At 37.4% G+C, this 26,474-nt stretch overlaps 2 protein-coding genes across 24 annotated transcripts in view; both read right to left on the reverse strand.

The window, feature by feature from the left end:
- DYNLT5 (dynein light chain Tctex-type family member 5) overlaps positions 1 to 15,691 on the reverse strand; it is a 30,549-nt gene extending 14,858 nt beyond the window's left edge. The window contains exons 1-2 of the mRNA XM_060625754.2: positions 15,216 to 15,691; positions 13,164 to 13,285 (exon numbers count right to left, since the gene is read on the reverse strand). Coding sequence (XP_060481737.2) covers positions 13,164 to 13,282 — 119 coding nt within the window. The 5' untranslated portion in view covers positions 13,283 to 13,285; positions 15,216 to 15,691. The remainder of the gene's footprint in view (positions 1 to 13,163; positions 13,286 to 15,215) is intronic.
- Positions 15,692 to 19,458: 3,767 nt separating this feature from the next.
- Positions 19,459 to 26,474, reverse strand: part of SGIP1 (SH3GL interacting endocytic adaptor 1) — a 201,186-nt gene continuing 194,170 nt past the window's right edge. For all 23 annotated transcript variants that reach the window (XM_060624194.3, XM_060624208.2, XM_060624215.2 and 20 more), the window contains 3 exons: positions 26,343 to 26,407; positions 25,601 to 25,765; positions 19,459 to 24,552 (listed from right to left, as the gene is read on the reverse strand). In XM_060624194.3, coding sequence (XP_060480177.1) covers positions 24,530 to 24,552; positions 25,601 to 25,765; positions 26,343 to 26,407 — 253 coding nt within the window. In that variant the 3' untranslated portion in view covers positions 19,459 to 24,529. The remainder of the gene's footprint in view (positions 24,553 to 25,600; positions 25,766 to 26,342; positions 26,408 to 26,474) is intronic.

Raw genomic sequence — 26,474 nt, forward strand, 5'->3', positions numbered from 1 at the left:
AGGCAAAAAGAAAATTAGCTAAGAAGTTGGAATATATTTACTGTTTCATGAAATTCAGTTTTCCTGAAAACATCTTACAAAGGTACTTGCTACTCACTCCTTGAATTACACAGAATAAATACAAAGCATGTATTGAAGAGACTGAAGTAATTTCAATTAAGTCTCATCAAAATCAATACTATGTAATTATTATTAAGAATTCATTTCCAGACATTTTCACTGCCATTATTACTTAGATGTTTTGAAGCTGCAGGAAGAGATAATATGTGAATGTATAACTGGTCTTGGAGCCATTAATTTAGTAGATTAAAAATGTCAGAATATCATCTCTCTCTTCCATTTGTAACCGTGAAATAGCTGGAACTACCATATTTTGAACGTATTGTTCAGGCATGATTTTGTTTTTGTTGTTTTTCTCCCCCTAAACCTGTTATTAAAGTTATGTGCTGCCTCCCAGTGGAGATATTTCAGAACGCACAGAGAAAAAGAAGGCTTCCGGTATACATTATTTCAGGGTATACAATTTGGACATTTGTTCTTTTGTTTGTTTTTTTTCCCTCATTCTTTCAACAAATATTTATTGCTCACAGTGGGCAGGCTGGCAACACAAAGAAAAATCCTATTCCCTGTGCTCAAGAAACAAGATATTGAAAACAAGATGAAATATGCATAAAGGCTCACTTGGTTGGGAACTTTCTGCCTCAAAATGTCTAAAGGATGTTTTCATGAATGTTATGTTTAAGAGAAAAAGCATACCAACTCTTCCCCTATCACTAGAAGGTGGAAGTTGTCTGGTAAGGTAATTTAATTTTGTGGTCAGTTTATAGCAAGTTTGCTGGATTTTTATGTACCTTTGAGATATTTTATTCACATTATTGGCCCCATCTTACTAGCCAAAGGAAGGTTATAATAGAAAGAAAGGTCAAGATTTTCATAATTTTGAAATTTTGAAATTTCATAATTTTCATACATTTTAATAAGTGAAAGAGAGAGAAATGGTATGTATTCTTGTAGCATACATTTTTTTAAGAGTAGCAATGATCCTGAAGGACAAAAAGTAAACCACACAACCTGTGAAACGTCAAGCTCTGATGTGATTGAAGATAATCCGGAAAAGGTGTCTGACAAAATAGAATAATTTTGAGTGTGTGGACAGAAAATCAGAGTGTCTGAGGCCCACTAAACTAATGCTTACTCAAGAGAAGGTGAGGTTAAAGTCAAAGACAGCTGATGAAAATTCTGTTGCAGCTCCTGGATGAATGGATAGATTCAAAGTCATATTACCCTTGGCAATCATCACTCAGGTGAGGCTGAGGGTTTGGGTGCCATGGTTACTGCTACAGTACTATGGAGATCATGAAGGAGGACTGTGGTCTATCTCAACAGATTTTCAACACAAAGTATTATTTCTTTATTTTTCTCTTAAGGTTTGTTTGATTATTTATTTAGAGAGCATGAGTGGGAGTGGCAGAGAGCGAGGCAGACAGAGGATCTGAAGCGGGCTCCACACTGACAGCAGTGAGCACCATGTGGGGCTTGAACTCATGAACCTGTGAAATCATGACCCGAGCCGAAGTCAGCTGCTCAATCGACTAAGCCAACTAGGCACCCTTTTCCTTCCTTCCTTCCTTCCTTCCTTCCTTCCTTCCTTCCTTCCTTCCTTCCTTCCTTTTCTTTCTTCCTTTTCTTTCTTTCTTTTCTTTCTTTCTTTCTTTCTTTTTCTTTCTTTCTTTCTTTCTTTCTTTTTACAAATGCACAATTGAATGTTTCAGTAAGGAGGTAAACGCATGACTTGTTTTAAAAATTTGAAAATTTAAGAATTTTTATTTGCTGTAAATGTATCTTATGTCTACAAGATGAAAGTCCTTAGTCACCTAAACACATATGTGGATCTGTGAGCCTAACCTATCTGTGAGCAAAAGAACCTGCTTGTTCAGGAATTAGTATACTGCAACAATTGTTCATTCAAATGTTAAAAAAATATTTATTGAGTTGGTGTTATGTTCCAGGCACTATTCTAGGTTCTTAGGATACAAAAATGAAACACATGAACAAGATCTCTGCCCTCATGGAACTTAGTGAGAAGGGACAGAGAGTAGACAATAGAATACAAAAGTAGTAAATGATGTATTATGTTAGAAAGTGATAAAAGCTACAGGGGAACGAAAAAAAATGCTTAGTTAAGGGGCCTTGAAAGTAGACGGAAGAGAGGGTGCTGTTTGCAATTTTAAATAGAACAGTCAAGATAGGCTTCCATTAGCAAAGGATTGAAGGAGGTGAGGAAAGGAGCCGGGTGGATATCTGGGGGAAGTGTGTCAGGGAGAGAGAAAAGTATATGCACAGGGTTTGAGACAGGAGGCTGCCTGTTATTTCTGAAGAAGTGCATAAAGGTCAGAGTAGCTGAAGTGGAGGGAGCAAGCAGAAGGGTGGAAAACGAGGTTACAAAGGTTTAGGCAGCTAGATCATGTAGAGCTTTGTGCACCATTGTAAAACCATGGCTTTTACTCTGATCAAGCGGGAGCCTATAGAGAGTTTTGAGCAGAGGAACAGCAAGATTCACTTTATATTTTACAATGATCACTCCAACTGCTATTTTGAGAATAGGCTGTAGGCTGGCATGTGTAAAAACAGGGAGGCCAGTCAGGAAGCTTGTATAGTAATCCAAGTGAGAGATGACTGTAACTTCTATGGACTAAACTGTGTCTCTCCAAAATTCATATGTGGAAGACTTAATAGCCCCCCGCCTCCTCGTGTGCCTGTATTGGAGATACTGCCTTTAAGGAGGTTATTAAGGTTAAGTGAGGTCATAAGGGCTCTGGGTCAAAAATATTGGAGTTCTTACATAAGAGGAAGAGACACCAGGGTTCTCTCTCCACCATGTGAAGAAGCAGAGAAAAGGTATCCCTCTACAAGCCAGGAAGAGGTCAGTCACAAGAACCTGACCATGCTAGCATCCCAAGTTCAGACTTGCAGGCTCCAGAACTGTGAAAAAAAATCCTATTGTTTAAGCTGCCTGATCCATGGTATTTTGTTATGGCAGCTTGAGCCGACTAACACAGTGACTCAGACTGAAATGGTAGTGGTGGGGGGTAGTGGTCAGTAGTTGGGTTCTGCATATATCTTCAAAGTTGATTCAACAGAATTTCCTGTGAATGGGAAGGGGGACATTTAGATAAAGAATTAAGTTGTGAGGATGCTGAGTTTGAGGCGGTTACCATGTACTAACGTGAAAGGTCAATAGGCAGTTAGATATATGAGCCTGGGGTTTGGGAGACACGTTAAGGGCTGGAGATATAAATTTGGGCATATAGCACCATGTCTCAGTGACTATCCTGGAGGAGATTCCTGGGGGGATAACTGCAGAATAAGAGAAGAGGGCAAAGGACTGCTCTCTGAGGCATCCAACATTAAGAAACTTAGGAGAAGTGCAGGGAGCAGGAAGACTGACAAGGTGGCCCCATCAGGTAGAAAGAAAACAGGAGAGTGTGTGTTCTGAAGCCAAGTGAAGACATTTTTCCAGGGGAAAGGAATGATCAGTGGACAGCCTCAAATATTGAGAGGTCAAGTAAGATGAGGACTGACCACTGACTGGATCAGTAATGTGAGAGTCATTATGATCTTGACAAAAGCACTACCACAAGCCCAGGGACAGCCTGTTTTGTTCACCGTGGTATCTTTAGCACCTAGCACAATGCCATGACCCAGGTAACAAGAATGTGTTTAATGAATACACGAAATGACTCTGTGGTCATTATTATTCTCATTTTATAGGTGATATATTAAGACTCAAAGAATATTAAATAGTAGCTGGTTAAGCAGATCTGGGACTCAAACACAGGCCTCATTTGATTCCAAAGTTCTATGTGATAATAATAGTTAATACTCGCTCTGTTTTTAGATGTGCCAAGAACCATTCGAGGTGTTTCCATATATTGTTTTAAATTCTCACCACACCCCAAAGCAACAATTACCATTTTTAACCCATTTTATAGAAGAAGAAGCTGAGGAAAAGAGGGTTTAATAACTTATGCAAGACCAGCACCTTAAGTGTTCAAGCTGGAACTTGACCCCAGCCAGTCTGTGTAGAACAGATCTCTGAGCCACTCCATTTTCCTCCGTGGTTATGCTGCTACTATTCCATTCACTCCTTTAGAAATACTGCACTAGTTAGCCAGAGATGCCATGACAAAGCCTCACAGACTAGGTGCTTGAACCACAGGAATTTATCATCTCAGTTCTGGAGACTGGAGGTCTGAGAACAAGGCGTTAGCTGGACTGGTTCCTTCTAAAGGCCATGGAAGGAAGGGTCTATTCCAGGATTCTGTCCTTGGCTTGTAGATAGCCATCTTCACATCCTCTCCCCCTACATGTATCTGTGTCCAAATTTTCTTTTCGTAGAAGGATACCAGTCATATTGGATTACAACATATCCTAATGAACACATTTAAATTTAACTACCTCTTTTGGGGCGTCTGGGTGGCTCAGTCAGTTAAGCGTCCAACTTTGGTTCAGGTCATGATCTTGTGATTCATGAGTTTGAGCCCCGCATTGGGTTCTGTGCTGACAGCTCGGAACCTGGAGCCTGCTTCAGATTCTGTGTCTCCCTCTCTCTCTGCCCCTCCCCTGTTTGTGCTCCATCTCTCTCTCTCTCTCTCTCTCTCTCTCTCTCAAAAATAAACACAAAAAAATAAATTTAACTACTTCTTTAAAGACGCAGTTACCAAATAAGGTCACATTTGAAGCACGGAAGATGAGGACTTCAACATATGTGTTCAGCAGGGATCGGGCAGTTGGTGTGGGGAGCACACAATTCAGCCCGTATAACAAATACAAACACTGTCATGTTGTCTGTAAATTCTAAGGTCACAGAACTACAGATTCTTTGCCCTGTCATCTGGGAGTTGTGATAATTTGGCAAGTCACTTTACCATGCCAAGTGTCAGTCTCCTCAAAGTATGGGAGAATAAGGTATGCATATACTTATTTTTTCTCAATACTGTTTTATTTGCTGAATGGATATTTGTTTTTATTCTTATTTGCCCAGCAAATACCAACATTTGGTTATCAGTCTCCCTTCTTATATTTTGCGATTCAGATGGATGCAAATGGTATCTTGTTTTAATTTGCATTTTTCTCATGCTAAGGGAGTTCGAGCATCTCTTTATATTCTGTTTTTTGAGTGTCTCTTCATATTCTGCTTAGCCATTTGGGCTTAGCTTCTGCAAACTGCTATTTATCTCCTCTATTTTTTTATTGTCAATGTGCATGATTTAAAAAAAAAACACGTATCTTCTGCTGGCCTATTAACTATGTCTATTATATTTTTTATTGAACAGATATACTAAGTTTTATTGTAGTTATGTTTATCAAGTTGTTTTTTTATAGTTTTGTTTTTTCATTTTGGAATCTTATTTAAGAAATCTTTTCCTACCCACAGAACACAAAGATATTCTCCTATACTTTCTTCTTTTCACTTTCTAGATTTCCACATTTCAGGCTTCCATGTAGAATCCACTATGTAAATGGTATAAGGGAAGAATCCACCTCATTTTCCTTCCTCTACTGAGCCAGTTTTCTCCCAACACAATCTATCAAAAAATAATTTAATTTTTTAAATTAAATTAATTTATAATTATATAGCACAACACCATTTATGTAAGTCAAAATCTTTGGTAAGTGCTTGTTTTGTATTCTTTTATAAGGTGGTCAGTCAGGTGTGGCACAAAAGGAGACAGAGGAAAACACAGTTTACTATACTCACAGGTCCTAGAGATCAGAGACATGCCGTGCCGTGCCACCAGAGTGTCAAGATGCAGAGGACAGAAGCAGGGAAGAGACAGGGCTAGACCCTTTATTGGGGTTTCAGAGGGAAAGGCAAAACTGGGCATGGAAAGCAGTTCAAGACTGGCTAGTCTGAATAATTTTGATGGGCTCTAAGCTATAGAAGGATCCCTAGTTGCCTGGTACTTGGCTCTAGGCTGATTAAGGCAGAGGAATACTGAATGCTGGATGTCAGAGGTCAGATAGAGGGGAGCTGGCTCTGGGTTGAATAGTTTGCATGTATGTCTAAGGCATGTTCCCTGCTGAGACCTTGGCTATCTTTAAGAATTGGTTAGACCTGAGAAGGGCAGTGTCTCCCCAGTCAGAAAGGTTTTTTAAAATGTCAAAACATCATGGGGTGCCTGGGTGGCTCAGTCTGTTAAGCATCCAACTCTTGATTTCTGCTCAGGTCATGATCTCACGGTTCGTGGGTTCAAGCCACTTGTTGGGCTCTAAACTGACAGTGCGAGCCTTCTTGGAGTTCTCTCTGTCTCTTTTCTCTCTCTCTGCCCTTTCCCTGCTCTCTCTCTCTTTCTCTCTCTCAAAATAAATATTTAAATGTCAAAACATCATAATACACAGAAATTAAATATATATATATATATATATATATATATATATATATATATATATAAAATACAATACTTAGATATGTATATTTTTGTAGCATATGTAGTGATGTGTGTACTATGGGTGCCTTTTGAGAGTTGAGAATGAAGTGTGGATGGGGAAGAAGGGGGACAATCAGGTAAACACCAGAGGTCTCGCCCACATTGGTGTGACAATGTGCTATGGAATGAGGAATATTTTCAACTCAACTCTGCTCCTGAGAGAAATAAGATAATAAATGAGATAACTAGAGATCATAAAAGTATCTTCTCTAGTTAACCCACAGGATTTTCATGAGAATCATATGGGTATTGTATGTGAAGCAGTTTAATAATCTATCAAGTACAATGTAATATTAGTTTTTATTGTGGTTTAATTTAGGAATATGAACACTTCTGTTTTCTCAAGCTTCTCTCTCTTTGGAGGGGGAGAGCTATATCTCATCCAGGTCTTTTGGGGGGCTTTAACTTTATTTAGATGGCAACAGCACTTACCAAAATCAGGAAACCGGTCGGGCAACATCATTTTTAACTGCACATAAGCAACTCACAGTAGTATAGGTGGAAATTGTAGAATAAATTCATCACACTTAAAATTACTTGTTTACCACCTATCCCACCAGATTATAAACTCCACGAGAGGCAGGATTATTGGGCTCACTATGCTGGGTTCACCACCCAGCATAGTGCCTACAATGTACTCATTTGTCAATAAATATTCATTTCCAGTGAAGTAATCAATGCAGCATTTTCCATTTTTTCAGAAAAACAAATTACCTGGTGGCCTTTCAGTTTACTTGAAAAATGACCTTCTCCAGGGTAGAACCCTACAGTTGGTTACTGTTATATGCCTAACATGTGGCACAATAATTGGCACGGAGTAGAAGCCCAGTAAACCTTGAATAAATGAATAAGTGGAAGGACATAGTGTGGCCTAACCAGGGTGTTAGATGCCACCAGTGGGTTTAATCAGAGAGCCATACTCAAAGTCCTTGTAACATGACATCACTGTAATTTTGGTTTGAGACAAAAGAAAGACTTTTTAGTCCCCAGCTTTAGGCTGACCTACTAGTCCAACTACCGGCCTCAGAGAAAATAATCCTGGCTATCATGTCACATTATCCTGGGAAAGTAACTTAACCTCAGGCTTCTGTTTCCACTTTAAGAACATGAGAGTTGCCCATCTGTTCAAATACTGTTTGAAGACTGCAAAAGGCTGAACTTCTAACAAGAAAGATGTCATTGTCAATACCTGCTCTTAACCACGGATGGGAAACAGAAGGTTCAGGTGAATGAATAGAAGAGTTTCATTAATGTAAGTTACACATAGATAGCCAATTTTCAGAGAATGAGAATACTTGCCTGTACACAAAAGCCCATTTTGCCACTTGCTAATTCCGTAGCTTTGGAACCTTAACATTTCTAAGCACCTGTTGCTTCATTTGTAAAATGGGAATGATAATAACATTTATCTTATAAAGCAGGGTTGGCTAACAGTCCTGTAAAATGCCATTTAACAAATATTTTGGCTCCGTGGGTCTGATGGTATCTATCACAACTACTCCACTCTATAGTGTGAAAGCAGCCAGAGACAACACCTACATGGAGAGGCGTGGCTGTGTTCCAATAAAAGTTTATTTGTGGATACTGAAATTTGCACTTTTAATAATTTTCACATGATAAAAAATATTATTAATTTTTTTTCAATCATGTATAAACCATACTTCGCTGGGGAACCATACAAAACCAAGTGGTAGGTTGGACCTGGTGCTTGGGCCATAGTTTGTCACCTACTGCTGCAGAGCTTCTGTGAGACTTAAACGTTAGCTATTTATCAGCCTCATTACTATTTATTATTTAAATGAAAAAAACAAACAAGATTCAAAATTACAGGTGCAGTGTGATGTCAACTATATAGGTATACAAAGAAGTTGTGCCAACATGCTAGCAGTTATGATGTTGGGAGAGTAAGAGTCAGCTTAAGATGTTTCTTCTTTTAAAAATAAAACAGGGATGTTTGTGTGGCTCAGTTAGCTAAGCATCTGACTATTGATTTAGGCTCAGGTCATGGTCTCGTGGTTCATGGGATTGAGGCCTGCACTGGGCTCTGTGCTGACAGTGCGAGGCCTGCTTGGAATTCTCTCCCTCTCTCTCTCTCTTTGCCCATCCCCTGCTCTCTCTCTCTCTTTCTCTCTCTCTCAAAAATAAATAAACATTAGAAGAATAAAAATAAAACATAAAAATTGCATTACAAAGAAATATAATTTAAGTAAAAAGATCCAGCCCTAAAAACAGTTAACAATCCCCAAAGGCAAGGGAATTAAAAGCAAAAAAGAACTACTGGGACCTTATGAAGATAAAAAGCTTCTGCACAGCTAAGGAAACAACCAACAAAACTAAAAGGAAACCAACGGAATGGGAAAAGATATTTGTAAATGATGTATCAGACAAAGGGCTAGTATCCAGAATCTGTAAAGAGCTCACCAAACTCCACACCTGAAAAACAAATAACCCAGTGAAGAAATGGGCAGAAAACATGAATAGACACTTCTCTAAAGAAGACATCCGGATGGCCAACAGGCACATGAAAAGATGCTCAACATCGTTCCTCATCAGGGAAATACAAATCAAAACCACACTCAGATATCACCTCACGCCAGTCAGAGTGGCCAAAATGAACAAATCGGGAGACTATAGATGCTGGAGAGGATGTGGAGAAACGGGAGCCCTCTTGCACTGTTGGTGGGAATGCAAATTTGTGCAGCCACTCTGGAAAAGAGGGTGGAGGTTCCTCAAAAAATTAAAAATAGACCTATCCTATGACCCAGCAATAGCACTGCTAGGAATTTACCCAAGGGATACAGGAGTACTGATGCATAGGGGCACTTGTACCCCAATGTTTATAGCAGCACTTTCAACAATAGCCACATTATGGAAAGAGCCTAAATGTCCATCAACTGATGAATGGATAAAGAAATTGTGGTTTATATACACAATGGAGTACTACGTGGTAATGAGAAAGAATGAAATATGGCCTTTTGTAGCAGTGTGGATGGAACTGGAGAGTGTGATGCTAAGTGAAATAAGCCATACAGAGAAAGACAGATACCATATGTTTTCACTCTTATGTGGATTCTGAGAAACTTAACAGAAACCCATGGGGGAGGGGAAGGAAAAAAAAAAGAGGTTAGAGAGGGAGAGAGCCAAAGCATAAGAGACTCTTAAAAACTGAGAACAAACTGAGGGTTGATGGGGGGTGGGAGGGAGGGAAGGGTGGGTGATGGGTATTGAGGAGGGCACCTTTTGGGATGAGCACTGGGTGTTGTATGGAAACCAATTTGACAATAAATTTCATATATTGAAAAAAAAATAAAATAAATGGATTTAAAAAACCAAAAAACAATAATTATAGTGAATATAAATTCAATCTTCTTTTCACAATTCAGAAGGCACTTCAGATATCCATTATGCCCAAAGATCAATGGTAAGAATTAGTTACTACTGTAAAAGACTGTAGACAGAGAAACCAAGAATGGAAGGCTGAATCTATGCTGATCTTACATCACACCCAAGAAGCAGCTTTCCAAGTAGGTCTACTTCCTACTCTTCTTTGCCCTCCTTATCAGTGTGTTTACTGCTATAAAGGCAAATATGTCCATAATCTAACAAGAGCAACAGACAAGAAAACAACCAAATCCAGTAGCATGTAGAAGAGAAAAGCAACAGGAGCAGAAAGGAAGAACATCCACCTCAACCCAATCACTGGAAGTGGAAGTGGTTGTAGTTGAGTAGTTAGAGAGCGCTTCCTGGAAAGATGAAGGTGGAGCTAACTCCTCGAGGAGGAGGAGAAGGAAGCCAGAGTGTAAGAAGAGCATTTCAGACAAGGGCACCCCATGGGAAAGCAACATGTGGCAATGGCTGGAGGCAAGGCAGAGCACTGAAGGATTATAAATGTGGAAGTTGAGTATGACTGGAGAGTAGGATGCAAGCAGGATAGTGGAGAACACAGTGCTAGACAAGCAGGCAAGGGTCTGTGGATCCTATATACCTTACTCATGATCTAGGACTGTACCCTAGTCATTAAATCATTTCTTGACCTGTAAGCCTCAGTTATTTGATGGTAAAATGGTGAGAATAAGATCTACCTGGTGGGATTAATGCTGGGGAGATTAAATGAGGTAATGTACATAAAAAATGAGCATATTTCAGGATAGGCTTTATACTATTGAAATCAGTTTAATCAAAAATTGTTTTTAAATAACTTTCAAATGAAAGGTATGTGCTTTCCCATAAAACTGCAAATTCAAAACAATGTCTTCATTTGATAGCCACTGAGCTTTCGAATTTTTCTAGTACGTGAAGACTCATTTTGTAAAGGAAAATCATTGTAGTCTGGTCTCAGTGAGTAAATAGGAGTTAGAGCACAGGATGCAGCCTCCCAAATGGCCTCTGCATTTGCAAAGGTATTTGGAAGCTGGTCATTTGACTTTTAAGGAAAAAGTATTAAAGTAGAGGATCCTTCCTGAATGTTTTGAGAGTTCAAATTTCTAACTTTGAAATACATCAATAAAATTATCAATTAAATGATAGCTAGTGAAAAATCTACCCTACTGTGTTGGTAAATATGATTTCTGTATTTTTGTTACTTTTGATTTGTATTTATATTTCATCAATTAAAAAAGAATGCTCTCTCTCTAAGGGCACCTGGGTGGCTTGGTCAGTTAAGTAACGGGCTCCTGATTTTGACTCAGGTCACGATCTCAGTGTTTGTGAGCTCCAGTCCTTTGTGGGGCTCTGTGCTGACAGCTCGGAGTCTGGAGCCTGCTTGGAATTCTCTCACCTTCTCTCTCTCCCCCTCCCCCACTCATGTGCAGGTTTCCCCCCCCCCCAAATAAATAAATAAATAAACTTAGAAAAGAGCGCTCCCTAATTATTTAAATTTGGCCATGTTCTGATTCTATATGACTTTCTAATTTTCCTTGAAAGGGAAGATGTAAATGAAAAAGATGCAAATAGGAATGACAGTTTAGTCTTCAGATAAGAGCAGGTTTTTTTTTAATTGCAGAAACATGATTTATGTTAGACTATTATAAATATTTTCTTTTTTTTAAAGGCTTATTTATTTTTGAGAGTGAGAGAGTGGGGTTGGAGCAGAGAGAGAGAGGGAGACACAGAATCCGAAGCAGGCTCCAGACTCAGAGCTGTCAGCACAGAGCCCGATGCAGGGCTTGAACTCACAAGCCGTGAGATCATGACCTGGGCCAAAGTTGAATGTTCAACTGACTGAGCCACCCAGGTGCCCTATATTATAAATATTTTCTTGAAAAAAGTTGAATTTAAGCTAACAGTTATTTTAAAATAATTTTATAAAGAACTCTTACACTAACCATGAGAGATTCTTAAAGATAGAGAACAAACTGAGGGCTATGAAGGGAAGCGGGTGGGGGATGGGCTAGATGGGTGAGGGCTAGATGGCATTAAGGAGGGCACTTGTTTATGATGAGTGCTGGGTGTTGTATGTAAGTGATGAATCACTGAATTCTATTTCTCAAACCAATATTGCACTCTATAGTAACTAACTAGAACGTAAATACAAATTTGAAAAGAACAAAAACCTCTTACACTTAAATTGGGACTAGCAGCCAAAAGGGCTTAGGGTCAGAAGCAAAAGTTGTTGAAGTTAATTTTTCCCCCAGCTTTACTTCTGACATTAGGTGAGACTGCTACTCCATTACATCTCCTATCTGTGAAAAAGGCTGTATTTGTAATCCACAAACATCAGGGTTGGAAAGCAGACTTTTAAATAAGTACATTAATACACTCTGAAAGTGGAAAGATTTGATTTCAGAAATATAATGCAAATCTATTCCAGGTTTTCTGGTTTCTGCTCCACAGAACACACCAGCTCTTGCTGCCCAAACCATGGGGATTTCTATACCACATCCTCCAATCCCACAGAAATCGTTAAGAAAGAAAGTCTATTATATAAATTCATTGACCTCTGCGTCAGATAATTTGCTTTGTTTTCTTCCCAATGGCAGTCAAAAAGAAATGCCATGCAAGTATTAAAAATTAATTAATCTTTTTAAGAGAGCAAATGCAATATGCATCAAGAGCCAAAAAATGTACTTATTACCTTTTGACCCACTAATCATACTTCTGGAAAGAAAACAAGTAGAAACTTATTATATAGTGAAAAAGAAAAAAAAAGTGGAAACAGACTTAAAATGCCCAAGAATTGGGGCATGGCTAACTAGCCCAGAATTATAAACAGACAAAGTATTATGCAGCCATTTAAAGGGACACTACTGAAAATACATCACGAAATTTGTATAAAACAATGATAAATGCATTATATATATGTATATATACCCTATATAGAGAGAGATTGTAAAATGCAAAATCTATTCATTGATATGATATTGAGAAGAATTTAAGAGACATGTAAGATGCAGCTTATCCACATCGCATATGGCATTTCTTTTGAGTAGATGATTTTTTTTGGGGTGCTCCTTGAAATAGTAAAAAGATGCTGCCGGAATCAACATATCACTTAGATTTTCTCACTCTCGTTTTCTTTCTTTTGTAAAATATAGCCCCAAAAGGTGACCCGAATGTTGTACTTGCCCATTTTCTCTCTTTTTATGTCCCAAAGGAATTTGTTTCTTCTGATAAGCATTATGAATCGGTTTACTCAATAATCAAACTTAGGTTATTAGACATTCAGTTACTCACTTTTTGGTGCACCTGTGAAGTTCTTTCTGCCAGAATTCTTGACCACTTAGAGAAGACATACTTCCCCTTTTCTTCACAGAATGAGCCATTCTGTCTTTAGCAATGTCTGACATCATCATAGCCTATGGAAAGCAACTTTGTAAAATAGCAGATGGAAGATCTGAAAACATTTTAGTTAGTATAACACAGAGACTCATTCTAGATTAAAAAACACAGAATAGGGGTGCCTTGGTGGCTCAGTTGGTTAAGCATCCGACTTTGGCTCAGGTCATGATCTCGTGGTCCGTGAGTTTGAGCCCCGCGTCAGGCTCTGTGCTGACAGCTCAGAGCCTGGAACCTGTTTCAGATTCTGTGTCTCCCTCTCTCTCTGACCCTCCCCCATTCATGCTGTCTCTCCCTGTCTCAAAAATAAATAAACGTTAAAAAAATTTTAAAAAACTACAAAAAACAAAGAATAGTCTTCTACAATTTTTGAATGGGGATGTGCACTTTCCTTGAGAGTAATGAGTACATGTTGTTATTCTGATCAGCATAATTGGAAATATGATAACTCCTCTAACTTTTATCTATGCAATAGTATAATTCACATAAGCAGATATTAAGCTTCAGCTAAATGCTTAATAGCAGAAGAGGTTAAGTCACTGAGAAATGATACCCTTGTGTGGAAGAAAGATATTCCATGTCAGAAAGCAGTATTTTTTATTGCCTCCCCCCCCAAATTAATCCTGATAAAAGTTGGCTAAGTAATATGTGTTGCTGTTGTTAGTACTTTAAAAATTAAAATTTTCTTCCCCAAAGGGTATTTTTTTCAAGCCAAAGAGATTTACTTTGTAAACAGCACACAGAACTTAACCTTAAGCAAAGTATTTTATTAGAAAACCTACTTCCTTTTCTCAAATGCTTGTTAAAAAGCTGCCAGTAGGAATGGATTCCCAGAATTTAGACTGTAGGTCTACTGCTCTATTGCCTACATAGAAATTTAGATAGTCATTTAAATTATTTTATAATCTGTAAATCTGAGAGCCCTAATAAGGAGACACTGTCCTAGACACTAAAAAGAACTAAAACAGAGTCCCTGCTTTCAAGGAGCTGGCAGTTGAGCGGGTAGGGCAGACAAGTATACAATCTAAAAACCTCAGCGTGATCAGCGGCAGAGTAGAGAGGCAAAGGGCACACAGGTTTGGCAGAAGTATTGTGTGCTGGAAGGGAGGCAGTGAGGGGTGTGTGTGTGATTGTGTGCCTGTGTGAGTGTGTGCATGAGCGTGAGCATCCCTCTGTGGGTGTGTGCCTGTGTGTGAGGCTGTGTGTATGAGTGTCGGTGTACATGGGTGTAAGTGTATGCCTGTGTGTACCCGTGTGTGCCCCTGTGTGTATGAGCTATTGATTATCTGTGCACCCAAGTGAGTGTGTGCCTGTGTGTCTGTGTGTGAGCCTTTGTGTGCTCTGTGTCTGTGTACTGAATGTGGGTGTGCGTCTTGTGTGTGTGCGGTGTGTGAGTGTGGGCATCTGTGTATGCTTGTGTGTATAAGTGTCTGTGTGTGTCTGTGTATATGACTGTGAGTGCCTACATGTGTCTATGCGTGTGGTAGGGCACACTGAACCTCATTAAGTGGGTCATTCAGGTTCTGATCCAAAGCGACACAGATAGACCTTGGTCTGCTCACTCGTTTCCAGAGTTGGGATCTAGAGGTCCCCAAGGGTGTGGCCGCCCAGTGTTGCCGGGCCTCAGTGCTGCAGAGGACTCATCGCTCTCAAGGAGCAGACCAAGCTGGCCAGCTCTGTACTAGGCATCACCCTAAAGCTCAGACATGCAGGAGGTCCGAAGGGGGGTGGGGGGTGGAGGGGGTAGGGACGAAAGGCCAAGACTTACTTCCAGTGATTTGGGGCCACTTTCTCCCATTTGTCGTGGGGAGGAGGGGTAGGCTTCAGGGAGGCCAAAGCCAGCGCAGACAGGCCATTTCTTACCACAGGGCCCTCCCTCCTCGGCAACCCTCCCACCTGCTCTATCTTCTCCGCTCCCACCCCCAGGCGCCGCGGAGAGTGAGCGCTTACCCACAGCAGCGCTGGAGCCGCGGCTCCGCCAGGGGCCTCCTGGACCTCCCTCTCCTCCACTGCGGGAGCTTGCGGCGCACGGCGAGGCCGCCGCCGCCCGCGTCTCCCTCCGCCTGCGGCCGCCCGCGCACTCCCCGTGTGCTCCGCGCCGGGTCTCCAGGGTGACTTCCTCAAACAGACTCCTCTGCCCGCCCGGGGAGGGGCATAGTAGCTGCGTGGTCCTCTGAGCTGCCCTAAGGATTAAGGATCTCATCGTCTCTGCCCAGCGGAGGACGCCCTGAGCCCGTTTGTGCCCCGGGGTGGCTGTGAGCTGGAGCGAACCGGTTCATCCTACGGCGAGGTCCTCTGGGACCCAAGCAGCAGCCCACGGAGCCCTCATCCAGGTCCCTTTTCCCTGAACGCCAAGGGCAGGAGTGCGGTTTCCTGGGGCAGGAAATCTGAGGCACAAAGAGAAAGTAGAGCCCCCCTTCGCTTTCCCAGATCCCCAGATCCCTGAGGCTCCAAGGTACAGATACGCCATCAGAGGGATAATTTGTTGAGAGCTAATATTTACCAGATACTTGGAAAACAGCTTCCGTTTTATTTAGTTGTCCCAACAAGTCTGTCAAGGGAAGGTTGTTAACCTTTTACAGATAGAGAAAATTGAGATTCTGAGATCTTAAATAACATGCGCAGGGCCGTGCAGCGTATGGATTTATCTCCTGTGCCTTGCAAATACGGCTCCTTCACTTTCCTTAACAGTTCTCTTCCCAACCTCTTAAAGTTTAAGAAGCTTTGAAATGGAGGCTGTTTGGGCTTGAGGAGCCACCTGCCGTATCTAATAGGCCCTTCGTCCTTAATTTCCTTAATAATTAACTCCAGGCTCCTTCCCTCAACCCGAAGCAAACAAACCAAACCCTTGAAAGAACCTTACATAGTGCACAATCACTGGAGATAGAAATAAAATAATGCCTCTAAGTCACTAGCTTGGCACATGTCCCTTGATTGAGTGCTCAGTGCAGTCAGCATTAGCTTACAATAGCAATACACTGGGATAACCGTAGAGCCAGAGAAAGATCAATAAAGTGTTCTGGTTCCATCCCAATGCCTATTCATAGACAAATAAGAACAGGAAAGGATTGTTTATTGAGTGTCTACTATGTAGTAGGCAGGAACTATTAGGTGACTGATAAAGATTATCTCATTTAAACTGTTCGTTGGCCCCATGATAAAGGAACATTAACTCCATTTTTTTTTTTTTTTTTTTTTTAAGATAAGAATGAAGAATCATTGAGTAGCATGCTCAAGCCTGTAGTTAAATCACGGAGCTGGATTTGTCCAACTCTAAAACTTTTGCACTGTGCCAAACCTTTCGCCTGCTTTGCCCACCCTAAACATGCGACAGCACTTTCCAGAAATGTGATAAAATTTTAAGCGGCTGCTGATAAAAGAGGTTCACAACTCAATTTATTTTTAGAGTTTTCATTTATTTTTCAGAAAAAAAAATCACATGTAAATAACAACTTACTCAGATATTTCATCTTGATCTCATGTATAATTAAACTTTGTTCTGAAACGGGAACCCTTGTTGCAGTAATGTGTCATGATAAATAATTGCATATTCAGGATTTGTGAAATGGGTGATCGGGAAAATTATGACAGAAAAAACATTTGTAAAAATCATTATTTACAAAAAAAATGATATCCACACCTTTTCTAACTCATAAGGCAAGTAACGTTAAAATGTTCTCATGATTATCTTCAATAAATCAGTACTACACATTACGTCACCATTGCTCAACAGCGAGCTTTGCTGCAGCCAGCCCTTGCTTCTTTTGCTGTTTCTCTTCTTGAGCACAGCGCAGAAGCAGTAAAGCTTTCATCATAGACAAAGCAGTAACGTCTATGGAAATAAAAGTACTCTCTGTTGAATTACAACACGTAGGAAAAAGAGCCAGGCATCAACTTTTTAACAAGATTTTAAAAATATACTTGAGTATTTTAATCCACAATGTCTTTTATAAATATTTTATGCTCAAGGAATTTTGTGAAATTATATACTCCGTACAGGTCATAAAGAAATTCAGCTTACTGTTGCTATAAAGATCATGGGGGGAATTCTAAATAAAGGCTACCACCAACTGAAATTCAAGTATATACGAACAGCATTTTCCTTAAGAAAGACAACTGACTGAATTTTATTACATTTAGAAACACAGGAAAATTTCTGACATTCTTTTCCTAATCTCTCTTATTGTTAAAGTAAAAAAAAAATGGATGACACTTAGTAGGCATGAACATTAAAATCTGATCATTTCATTCATAGATTTTTTTTCGTACGGAAAGTGAAAAATTAAAAAAAAATTGTATATTGAAACCCAACAATATTCAAACAGTTAAAAAAAAGCCAGCTCTATAAATGACTGCTTAGCCTGTAGTGAAGCTCTACTCATAGATAAGATTAGCATATCATCATACCAACACTTGGCTTTTTCCAGAAAATGTATTCAACAGCAATTTTCCAACTCTCTTAAATTGAGAGAGAAACAGATCAGACAGGAGCCAATCTCTTTCATGCACATCCATTTAACAAAGCAAGAATTCAATACTGACCAGCAAAACCAACACAGCTATAAGAATTATCATCCTATCACCTCTCACAAGGAAAAGAAAACAATCTGGCTTTGGACCTTGGGACAGTGATCCCAGCGATAGTTATTTGGTGTATTATTTAAAATAGTTTAAAGTAATGATGTATGTATGAATAACACTAAGCATTAGTTTTGCCAAAAAAAGACAAAAGGTGGAGAAAATGTCAATGAAGTAATATACAGCTGAACAAATGAGATGGAATTAACATTCACATGATACACTCATTCGATGTAATATTTTAAAATGATAAATGGCTTGTCATCTATCAAGCTGATTCACAAACTCTGAATGAATTAAAAATTGAGCTATATTTAGAGAAGTGTAAAGTGATTTCAGCTTTATTCTGAATCGGTTTGTCCAGGAATTTTTTTAAAGGAATTTTGCTGATTTTGAGTAAAAACAATTGATTTCAAAATAAAGCATAGCAAAAAAAGAACTGGAAAATGCTTACTAATAGAGTGTACAGTTCTGCAAAATCCTTGCTAAATAATGTATCCCTCTCATTTAAAAAAACGTTTTTATATAGTTTCTAACAAGATTATGTAAAAATGCTGTCAGTGTTGAGATATCATGATTCAATTTCTTAAAGCTGTTTAATAAAATATTATCAAAGGTTGTCCATTAGCAGTAATTCCACTCTGTAAAGAATTTGGATTGTTTTCAACAGATGGCAGCCTGATGTGCTGGTCATTAGTACAGACATTAAACATGATACTTAAAAAATTAATATACTAAAACAACTTCATTGTTTTATTTTGAATATTTTAGGGGATAAAGTTAAATTCACTAAGATATACTAATGAAACTTAAAATAAATACTAATTGATTTGAAATGGTAGGGATTTTTCAAAGACCCAGAAGCATCCTTTCAAAACATTCCTGGTTGTATTATTTGCAGTCCTTGAAGGATATGTAAGCTGGTGTTAAAAAGAAAACTTTTCTCAAGTTTCTTCAAGGTGTGTTTGGGAAAAAAAAAGTGTTCTTGTGATTTAATAACTTTCTTAAGCTTCATTAAAACACTGACCTTTATTATCAATGTCCGAGGGGTGGGGACTATGGCATAGGATCATGTATTCGCAGGCCACTGTGAACATTTGTCAGAACCAGTAGACCGGGACACAATTTGGAAAATACTGGAATATAGGTGAATGCAGTAGAAGTTTCCATTACTTATTTTTCTTTCAGGCATTAAGTGACACATAAAAATATATTTGCTTCTCATTGAAACATCTGTTCTTATAAGCTTAAAGATGTATTTAGAACAAGCAATCTACTATCCTAGGGATAGAAGGAGACAATCAAAAATACTATAAGTCAAAGGAAAAATAACTTTAGAAGTTATACGTGGAGAATAAATTATTATACTTATGGTGAATGTCAATAAGGAGGTGCCTTTCTCTCACAAGAATACTCGTTGAAGATAGAAATCAGATATTAAACATGAGGGATAATGAAGAGGTATGACCATGATCACCTTAATAGACCCGAAAATTTGACATTCCTTCAAGAAGAATATTTCAGTTTGAATTAGATATTAAAATTGCAACTCTAGCCTACAGAAGACGACAGAACATCAAAGCAATGACATAAAGAAAAGCTAGTGGGTTTTCGTTTGTTGTTTGTTTTTTAATATTTGGAGATTTAAACATAGGACTCCTACCTCATTTTTCCTCCATACACTCCATGCACAAAATATAATGTAATGGCGTCCATGTTTAATTCATGAGTGAGGGAATGGCATTTAGATGCTGTTTGCTAAATGGAAGAAAAACCCACAAAAGAAGCAGGAAAATCCAATAAAGCCTCAAGACAGAAGTGCACATAGTAAAAGGTAGTGGGGAGGGGGGATCATCGGAACACTCTTTAATCAATGTAACATAGATTGATTTGTCCATTTGTATCAACAATTTAATTTGACTTATTTCAAGGAAACATCATTTTTACTTATATTAACTTTTGAAGCAATATTTAGAGATCACCCACCTTTTGATATCATAACAAAATTATACTTGCATTGAAAAAAATTGCTGGTCAAAAAACCATGTAGCAAAATGAATATTTTTAAACTGAATGGGATTTTGCTGAATGCATAATCTAAGGAAAAAGAAGGCTTAAAAAAAATAGCAAACTCCACAACTCATCTTCTTAGTAGATATCTGCACATTTTACTGTGTCATTCAAATTTAATTGACAGTGTGGTTATTTCGGAAAAAAAAATAAAGGAAAAATAAAAATGGTTGGTGCAACTCCTATAGAATGACACCAGTCCATGCTTATACAGCATCCAGTTCAAAGACCTACAAAATAAATAGGGTCAACTCACAAGTTACATATCTGTCTGAGTGTCTCTTGCAAGGAGGAAGACATTTATTAGGACTTTGTATTTGCAATGCGTGAGAACTTGCAGTCTCCCTACAGTTTCTCTTAGTCTTTTAAGACATTGATGAAAAGGACAGAAATATGAAAATGAGAGAATGAATTTCAAGCCACTTTGACACAGAGATAGCATAACAGGAGAACTCTAAGCAACTCTAGAAAAAGCCCTGAATCTTTTTTTTTTTTTTTTTTAAGATTGGGGAAAGTTAAATGGACTGAGTGAAAAAATAAGCTCACTAGAAAAGTGATATTTGACTTACAGTTAATGTCTAAAATCTGATAAAATGTCATAACTAAGAAGGACCTCAGAGACCTATTAGGGCAGTGATTCTCAAAATTTGGGTGCTTGTCAAAATACATATTACTAAATAGTATCCCTAGAGATTTATTCATTCAATGTAAACTTATTGATGTGCTACTATCTTCTAAGCTCTGGGGATGTGGTGGTGACTGAGCCAAAATCATTGTCCTTTAAATGAATGTTAATGCAAACACTCCAAAAGTCATAATTTGAGAAACATACTCTTTTCCAACAATTTTGCTATTACAATTACCCATATTTTGATACTAATTTTTCATAGCACCTTTTAACCTTGGGATTCAAATGGAATATGTAGAATTTATTTCCCAGAATGAACAAGCAAAACTGGCCAGCGGCTCCCTCTGCAGTCAAGATAACTGGGTTACTTCCAGCTTCAGTGTCACTTTGGGCAAATTAATTAATCTAAGCCTCAATGTCATCATTTGTAAAATAGGAATTAAAAAGAGTACCTACAACATTTGGGTTGATATAAGGATTAAATGAGCTAATATCTATATTGACTGGTATATGGTAAGCACTCCAGTAAGTATAAATTTTTATTATACATCAGTCAATCACTGTGATTGTACAAGTTTTCTTATGAACCCCCCCAAGTGGATCCATCTGAGTCTAGTAGAATCATGGAACTTCAGAGGCGGGAAAAATTTTATAGATTGTTGATACGTTATGATGGTGTTTAAATAGTGTTGGTTGGGGGGGGCACAGATTTAAACTGCTGAAGGAACTCATTCATGGCTTTGAACTGTTTTGTCTAACAGAATTCCATGTGCAACTTTAGTAGAAAAAAGTCCTGCTGTTAAGAAAAGCTTGAAAATCACTGGCAATCCCAATCCTTCATTCTAAGGATGAGAAACTGAGAAGGGTAGTGATTTGTCCAACATCACACAGCAGGAGTTAGTGGTAGAGTTAATGTAGTTACCAGGTTTCTTTAAAGAAGATTTAGAAATGACAATGTGTAAAATTATTGCCTCAAACACTTTGCAGATTAAGATTGAGTAAAAATACATAAAAACAAAAATAAAGCATCTCTATTTACTGAAAACCATTTGAAATGTCAACATTCTTTCTCTATAGGTTAAATATGTTCCCAAATACCATACAGTGACTTTTCAGTTTGGCTGTAAGTGTAGAGAAGAACAGAGCTCTAAAAATAATTAAAAATTTAATTCTTAGGAATTATAAATTCCAACTATGGTAAAATTCAGACTAATTCTTAACAAGAATTTATTTTAAAAATATCAAGAAAATATGGAATTTATTTTAAAAAGAAAAACATACTTTCCATGTTGTCAAAATAAAGCAATATCATTCATACTTTCTATCTTGTTAGAACAGAAACTTTTAAAATCATAAATCTCAGGAAATGGTGTTCTGGTTAATGAGAACTCTTGCTTTTTATTTTAACCCCTGGTATTGAAAATATTACTATATACTTGCCCATTTTGTTTAATTTTAGGAATTGATAATGAACCTGACTTAATGTTGTTGTTGTTTTTTTTTCAATAGCAGAGACTCTTGCATTGTCTAGGATTATTTTTCCTAATGTGAATTTCTATTGTACAGTACTATAGATACAGGTATAACAGGTATAAACTATAAGTTTGAAAAAAAGCCCACCAGAATCTAAATCCCTGATATGAGTTTATTGTGTTATTCTTTGACCTATTTTCTGAAAGGAGAAGGGATGTATTCTCTAATGAGGTTCTGGTTATTGAAAGTTTAATAATTATGAAGCCAATGACTTCCATTCTGTTTCACAAAGCCTAATTAAGGGATCATAAGAGATCTCCATAGTTTTAGATTTAGTTCCTGGAAACATTTGAATAATGTTAGAAATTATTGTAATCTATGTTTTAAATTATATTTTTTACAATATCAACAAAATTACTCTGAAAGAAAACCCTTGTGCTTAATTACTAATTCACGCTAGAACTATATAAAATAAAATATAAAGAGCAAGACATAAGAACTAGTAATATTTACACATTTTTAATATGCTTTGTACTCATAATATTCAATATGTTTTCTCATGAATTACTTAAAAACGCATTTTTATATTTGTATGTTGGATAATTCTCAATTATCTTACCTACAACTATCTGCTTATTCTCCATTGGTTTCAGTGTTTGAAGTTTTCCCTATGTTTTATGGGAGTGAAAAGTTTGCATTTTCTATTTTGGTTTCAAAATCAAATTGAGTATCTTTACTTAAAATGAGTATATTAATAATTTGTTCAAAAAACTTCAATACCAGACTATTTGGGGAGCCAACTGAGAGTGTTTGGATAGTAGGAATTCTTCTGAGGTGAAACAGACCTTTTTGAACATTCTCTTGGTAGCAAGCACTGATTGAGAAGTACAAATATTAATTTAAAAAGTTCCACTATAAACAATTGCCAGTCACAATCTCTTTTTAAAAGTAAGACTTACAAAATTTAATTTGATTCTAAAATTTAAAGGGCTAACGATTCTTTGTCAAATATAAGTGAATGTAAAACTTAATCAACTAATGATAAATATAACAGCTTAATAATTACAGTTATTTAACAGTGTAACTTAGAATAAGAATTGGTTCATGTTTAAAGAAAGCTCTATGACTTAAAGGGAGTTTTATATTTTCAGATGGTAGAGGAGGGAGGTTTTACAACTGTGACCCACCCCTGAAGAAGTGCTTCTCCATTCTGAATCCCCCCAGTGTGAGGCCAGACTGAGTAATTACAGTTTTAATCACACCTTGCAACAATGAAATCATGACATAAATTTTTGATAACTCTCTTCCTGGTTCCCTAAGAGTGGCAACGATTTATAGTTACATATGATGAATCTTAGCCAAAAGGAAATTTATTGTACAATGTGGATAGAATCTCATAATCTCATTTATAAAGCTTTTTTTTTTTCCTTCCCAAATGATATAAATGATGATGATTAAAATTTTCCTTCTGGACTTAAATAGGGAACTAAATTTTTTTTTTCTGAGATTTCAATCTTAGTGTTTTGATTCCTGTAGGTAAAGAGAAAGATATGTGACCATTCTCCATGCTAGATGGGAGAGACTCTGTTCAGAGTAATTGTGCAAAAGCTGTTAACCAGTTCACCTATGGAAAGTTTTGAAATTTTAAAATCACAATTTTGGCTTTAGTCTGATATTATTCAGCAAATCTCCACATTTGCTAAACTGTAGATAGAGGGGGGCAAGGTTAAGACTTGAACATCTTCTCTACTCTTGGTTAGAATTTCATATACTTAAACTTTAAATATGAATTGCTTTCCCTTTTTACACAAGTTATAAAAATAAGAGGTCCTGTTTACACAGTTTGCATTTTTATGAAATTTGCAGTTTGAAAAAAAAGCTTTTTAAAAAGTGGTAATTAATGCTTTTCTTGAATATGCTGTAACTTTAGAATTTTTTTTCTGAAATAGTTTCTGAATTTAACCCACTAAATATTTGAAGATAGAATTTTTATTTAGCACTAGAGTAAAACATACTAAGGATTGAGGAAAAGGAAGTGTTTTTTTTTCCTGGTTCCACTTAGTTTTCTTTGTATGTGGCACCCCCTTTATGACAGCTATCAATATTATATTTAAATTTTATATATTGACAAAATGCAATCTACCTCTGTAAGCATTGTGCCATTCAACAGTACTACTATTAAATTTACATACCACAGTTGAAATTACATCCATTTCAGGAATGGTAAAATGCTAAAACTCAAGTGTCTAACTGCCTTACTGGAATGAGTACAATTTACAAATACAATAATTACATTTTAAAACCATTAACAATATTACACCTAGAAGTAAATACTGTAAGACTGGTCACCATGGTATTGTGTGAGGGAAATCATTGCTGAAAGTCACTGACATTTCCAGCAGATATATCCCGAGTGCAGATTTTGGTTTGTTTTCATCAAACCAAAATTAAAACCTGTTTCTCATACAACAGTTCTCCATTATATGAATCCTCCAAATCCTTGCATATGATTTTATTAGTTATCTGCCAAGTATTTTCCTGCAAAACAAAACATATCAACAAGTTACCTTCCATAACGTGATTATTATATGGGGGCAACATTTTTATTCTTCCTGCCCTACCACTAGAAGCTAATCGCTGCATCTTGAGGAGAGCAATACTAGTATCAAATATGCGCAATTTTTTAAGTTTTCAATTTCCCAGCCCAGCAAGTTGTCTTTTCACATTTCCGAATGAATCCTTTGCAGAGGTTTAGGTTTTAGGATAGGGTGGAGGATTTGTTCCCGGATGTGGGAACCCAACTTGTTACAAGAATAGTAACCATATAACCTGGGTCATTTTTTGACAGTGAAAGGGCTATAACTGATAATTACACGAGTATAGCAGGCATAAAAACCAGCAAGTCATTGATATCTTGTTATCCCAGCAAGTCATGGATAAGTATAATCACCCTAGTATTGGGGACTCCTTTGCCAACCAACTATTATATATGCCAAAAACCTGTCTCACGGCCATTGCAGCTCATGGGCAACCATTGCTGATACCTGGCCTAGATTCTTTAAGGGTACTTATATTAAAGTGAAAGATCTTCTCAGATCTCGGCTATGCCTAACAAGTCTAAGACCTATGAAGTCCTGTTGGAGAAAAAGTTTTCAGTTAAGAGGTAAATTCAAAGGCAAATAGCATTTATTTTGTTTGCATATATATATATATATATATATTTTTGTTTGTTTGCCCATATATATATATATATATATATATATATATATGTAAAAGTAGGATTTACTCCATTAACCGTAGTGTATACATGTATATAATGGGAATGACTGGTCATCCCTGCATAAGAAACAGAACCAGAGGCATGATAAATAGTCAGGGCCTTTCTAATTTCTGATTTCCAGTTTATTATCCCATTTTTACCTCATTCTATAATTGGTTTGCTTTCTAACTGGGATGAGAAATGGGGATTGGGAGTGGGGAAGAGGAAAAGAAAGAAGATGAGCAAATCAGACACTATTCCTTCTTAAGAAAGAGTAGCTATGGCAACACTATTTTTGCAAATGAAACTCACAGGATACCCACTTACCTGCAGCAAATCTTTTCTTGATAAGTGAAAACCGATACCCTGCTCCAACAAGTTCAATGTCACAACCAGAAAGGGTGCTTCCTTCACTTGTAAACTGCACAACCAATGGGGAAGGTTTGCTTGGGCCTTCAGATAACTGAAATCTTGCCAATAAAGAACCCACCCCTAAGAAAAGAGTATCATTACAAGGTAACAGTCAACACAACATGATGGATATAGTTTTGGAAATTGTATTCAAAAGTTAACATACACAATCTAACTTACTAGACAATGGTATATGTTTCAGTGACAAAATGGTAATGAATGAAATTTATCATGAAATATTATGAGGAACTCCTTTTTGAACACTGATGAAAGTGTAACTCAGACAAACGGTACTCCAAAATTTGGGAGCATGATACTTGGAAGGCAATGTATTTTCCAAGCTATGATTAATATCACAAGAAAGTAAGAAATACCTAAACTAGCAGAGAGTTGAGATCTGATACAAAATGAAAACATGTCTCATGAAAAGCTCTTTTCTGAAGAATAGTCTGTTTGATGTGGGGGTGGACAGAAAAGGGGAAGTAGAGGATTCATGCAGGAATTATTTGCTTTTATTGGTTGAAATAAGTATATACCAAAGTGAAGTGAAATATTTTGCTTGTTTTCAATCTAAGTGTATTTTTGCTAATAGTTTTCTAATACCTGAAAGTTATTTCAGCCTTAAATATTAATTAAAATAAGCCTACAATGACATTACCTCCATTTTCTGACTTCTGAGAAATATCAGGAATCTTCCACAATATTCTCTGTTGTTCAGCATTCCTAAAAATAAAATAGGTAAAAGGCTTTTGCATAGGCAAAGGTTTTTGTCTAATGGATGCCATATTTT

The sequence above is a fragment of the Panthera onca genome, chromosome C1, assembly GCF_046562875.1.
Source record: "Panthera onca isolate mPanOnc1 chromosome C1, mPanOnc1 haplotype 2, whole genome shotgun sequence".
NCBI lineage: Eukaryota > Metazoa > Chordata > Mammalia > Carnivora > Felidae > Panthera > Panthera onca.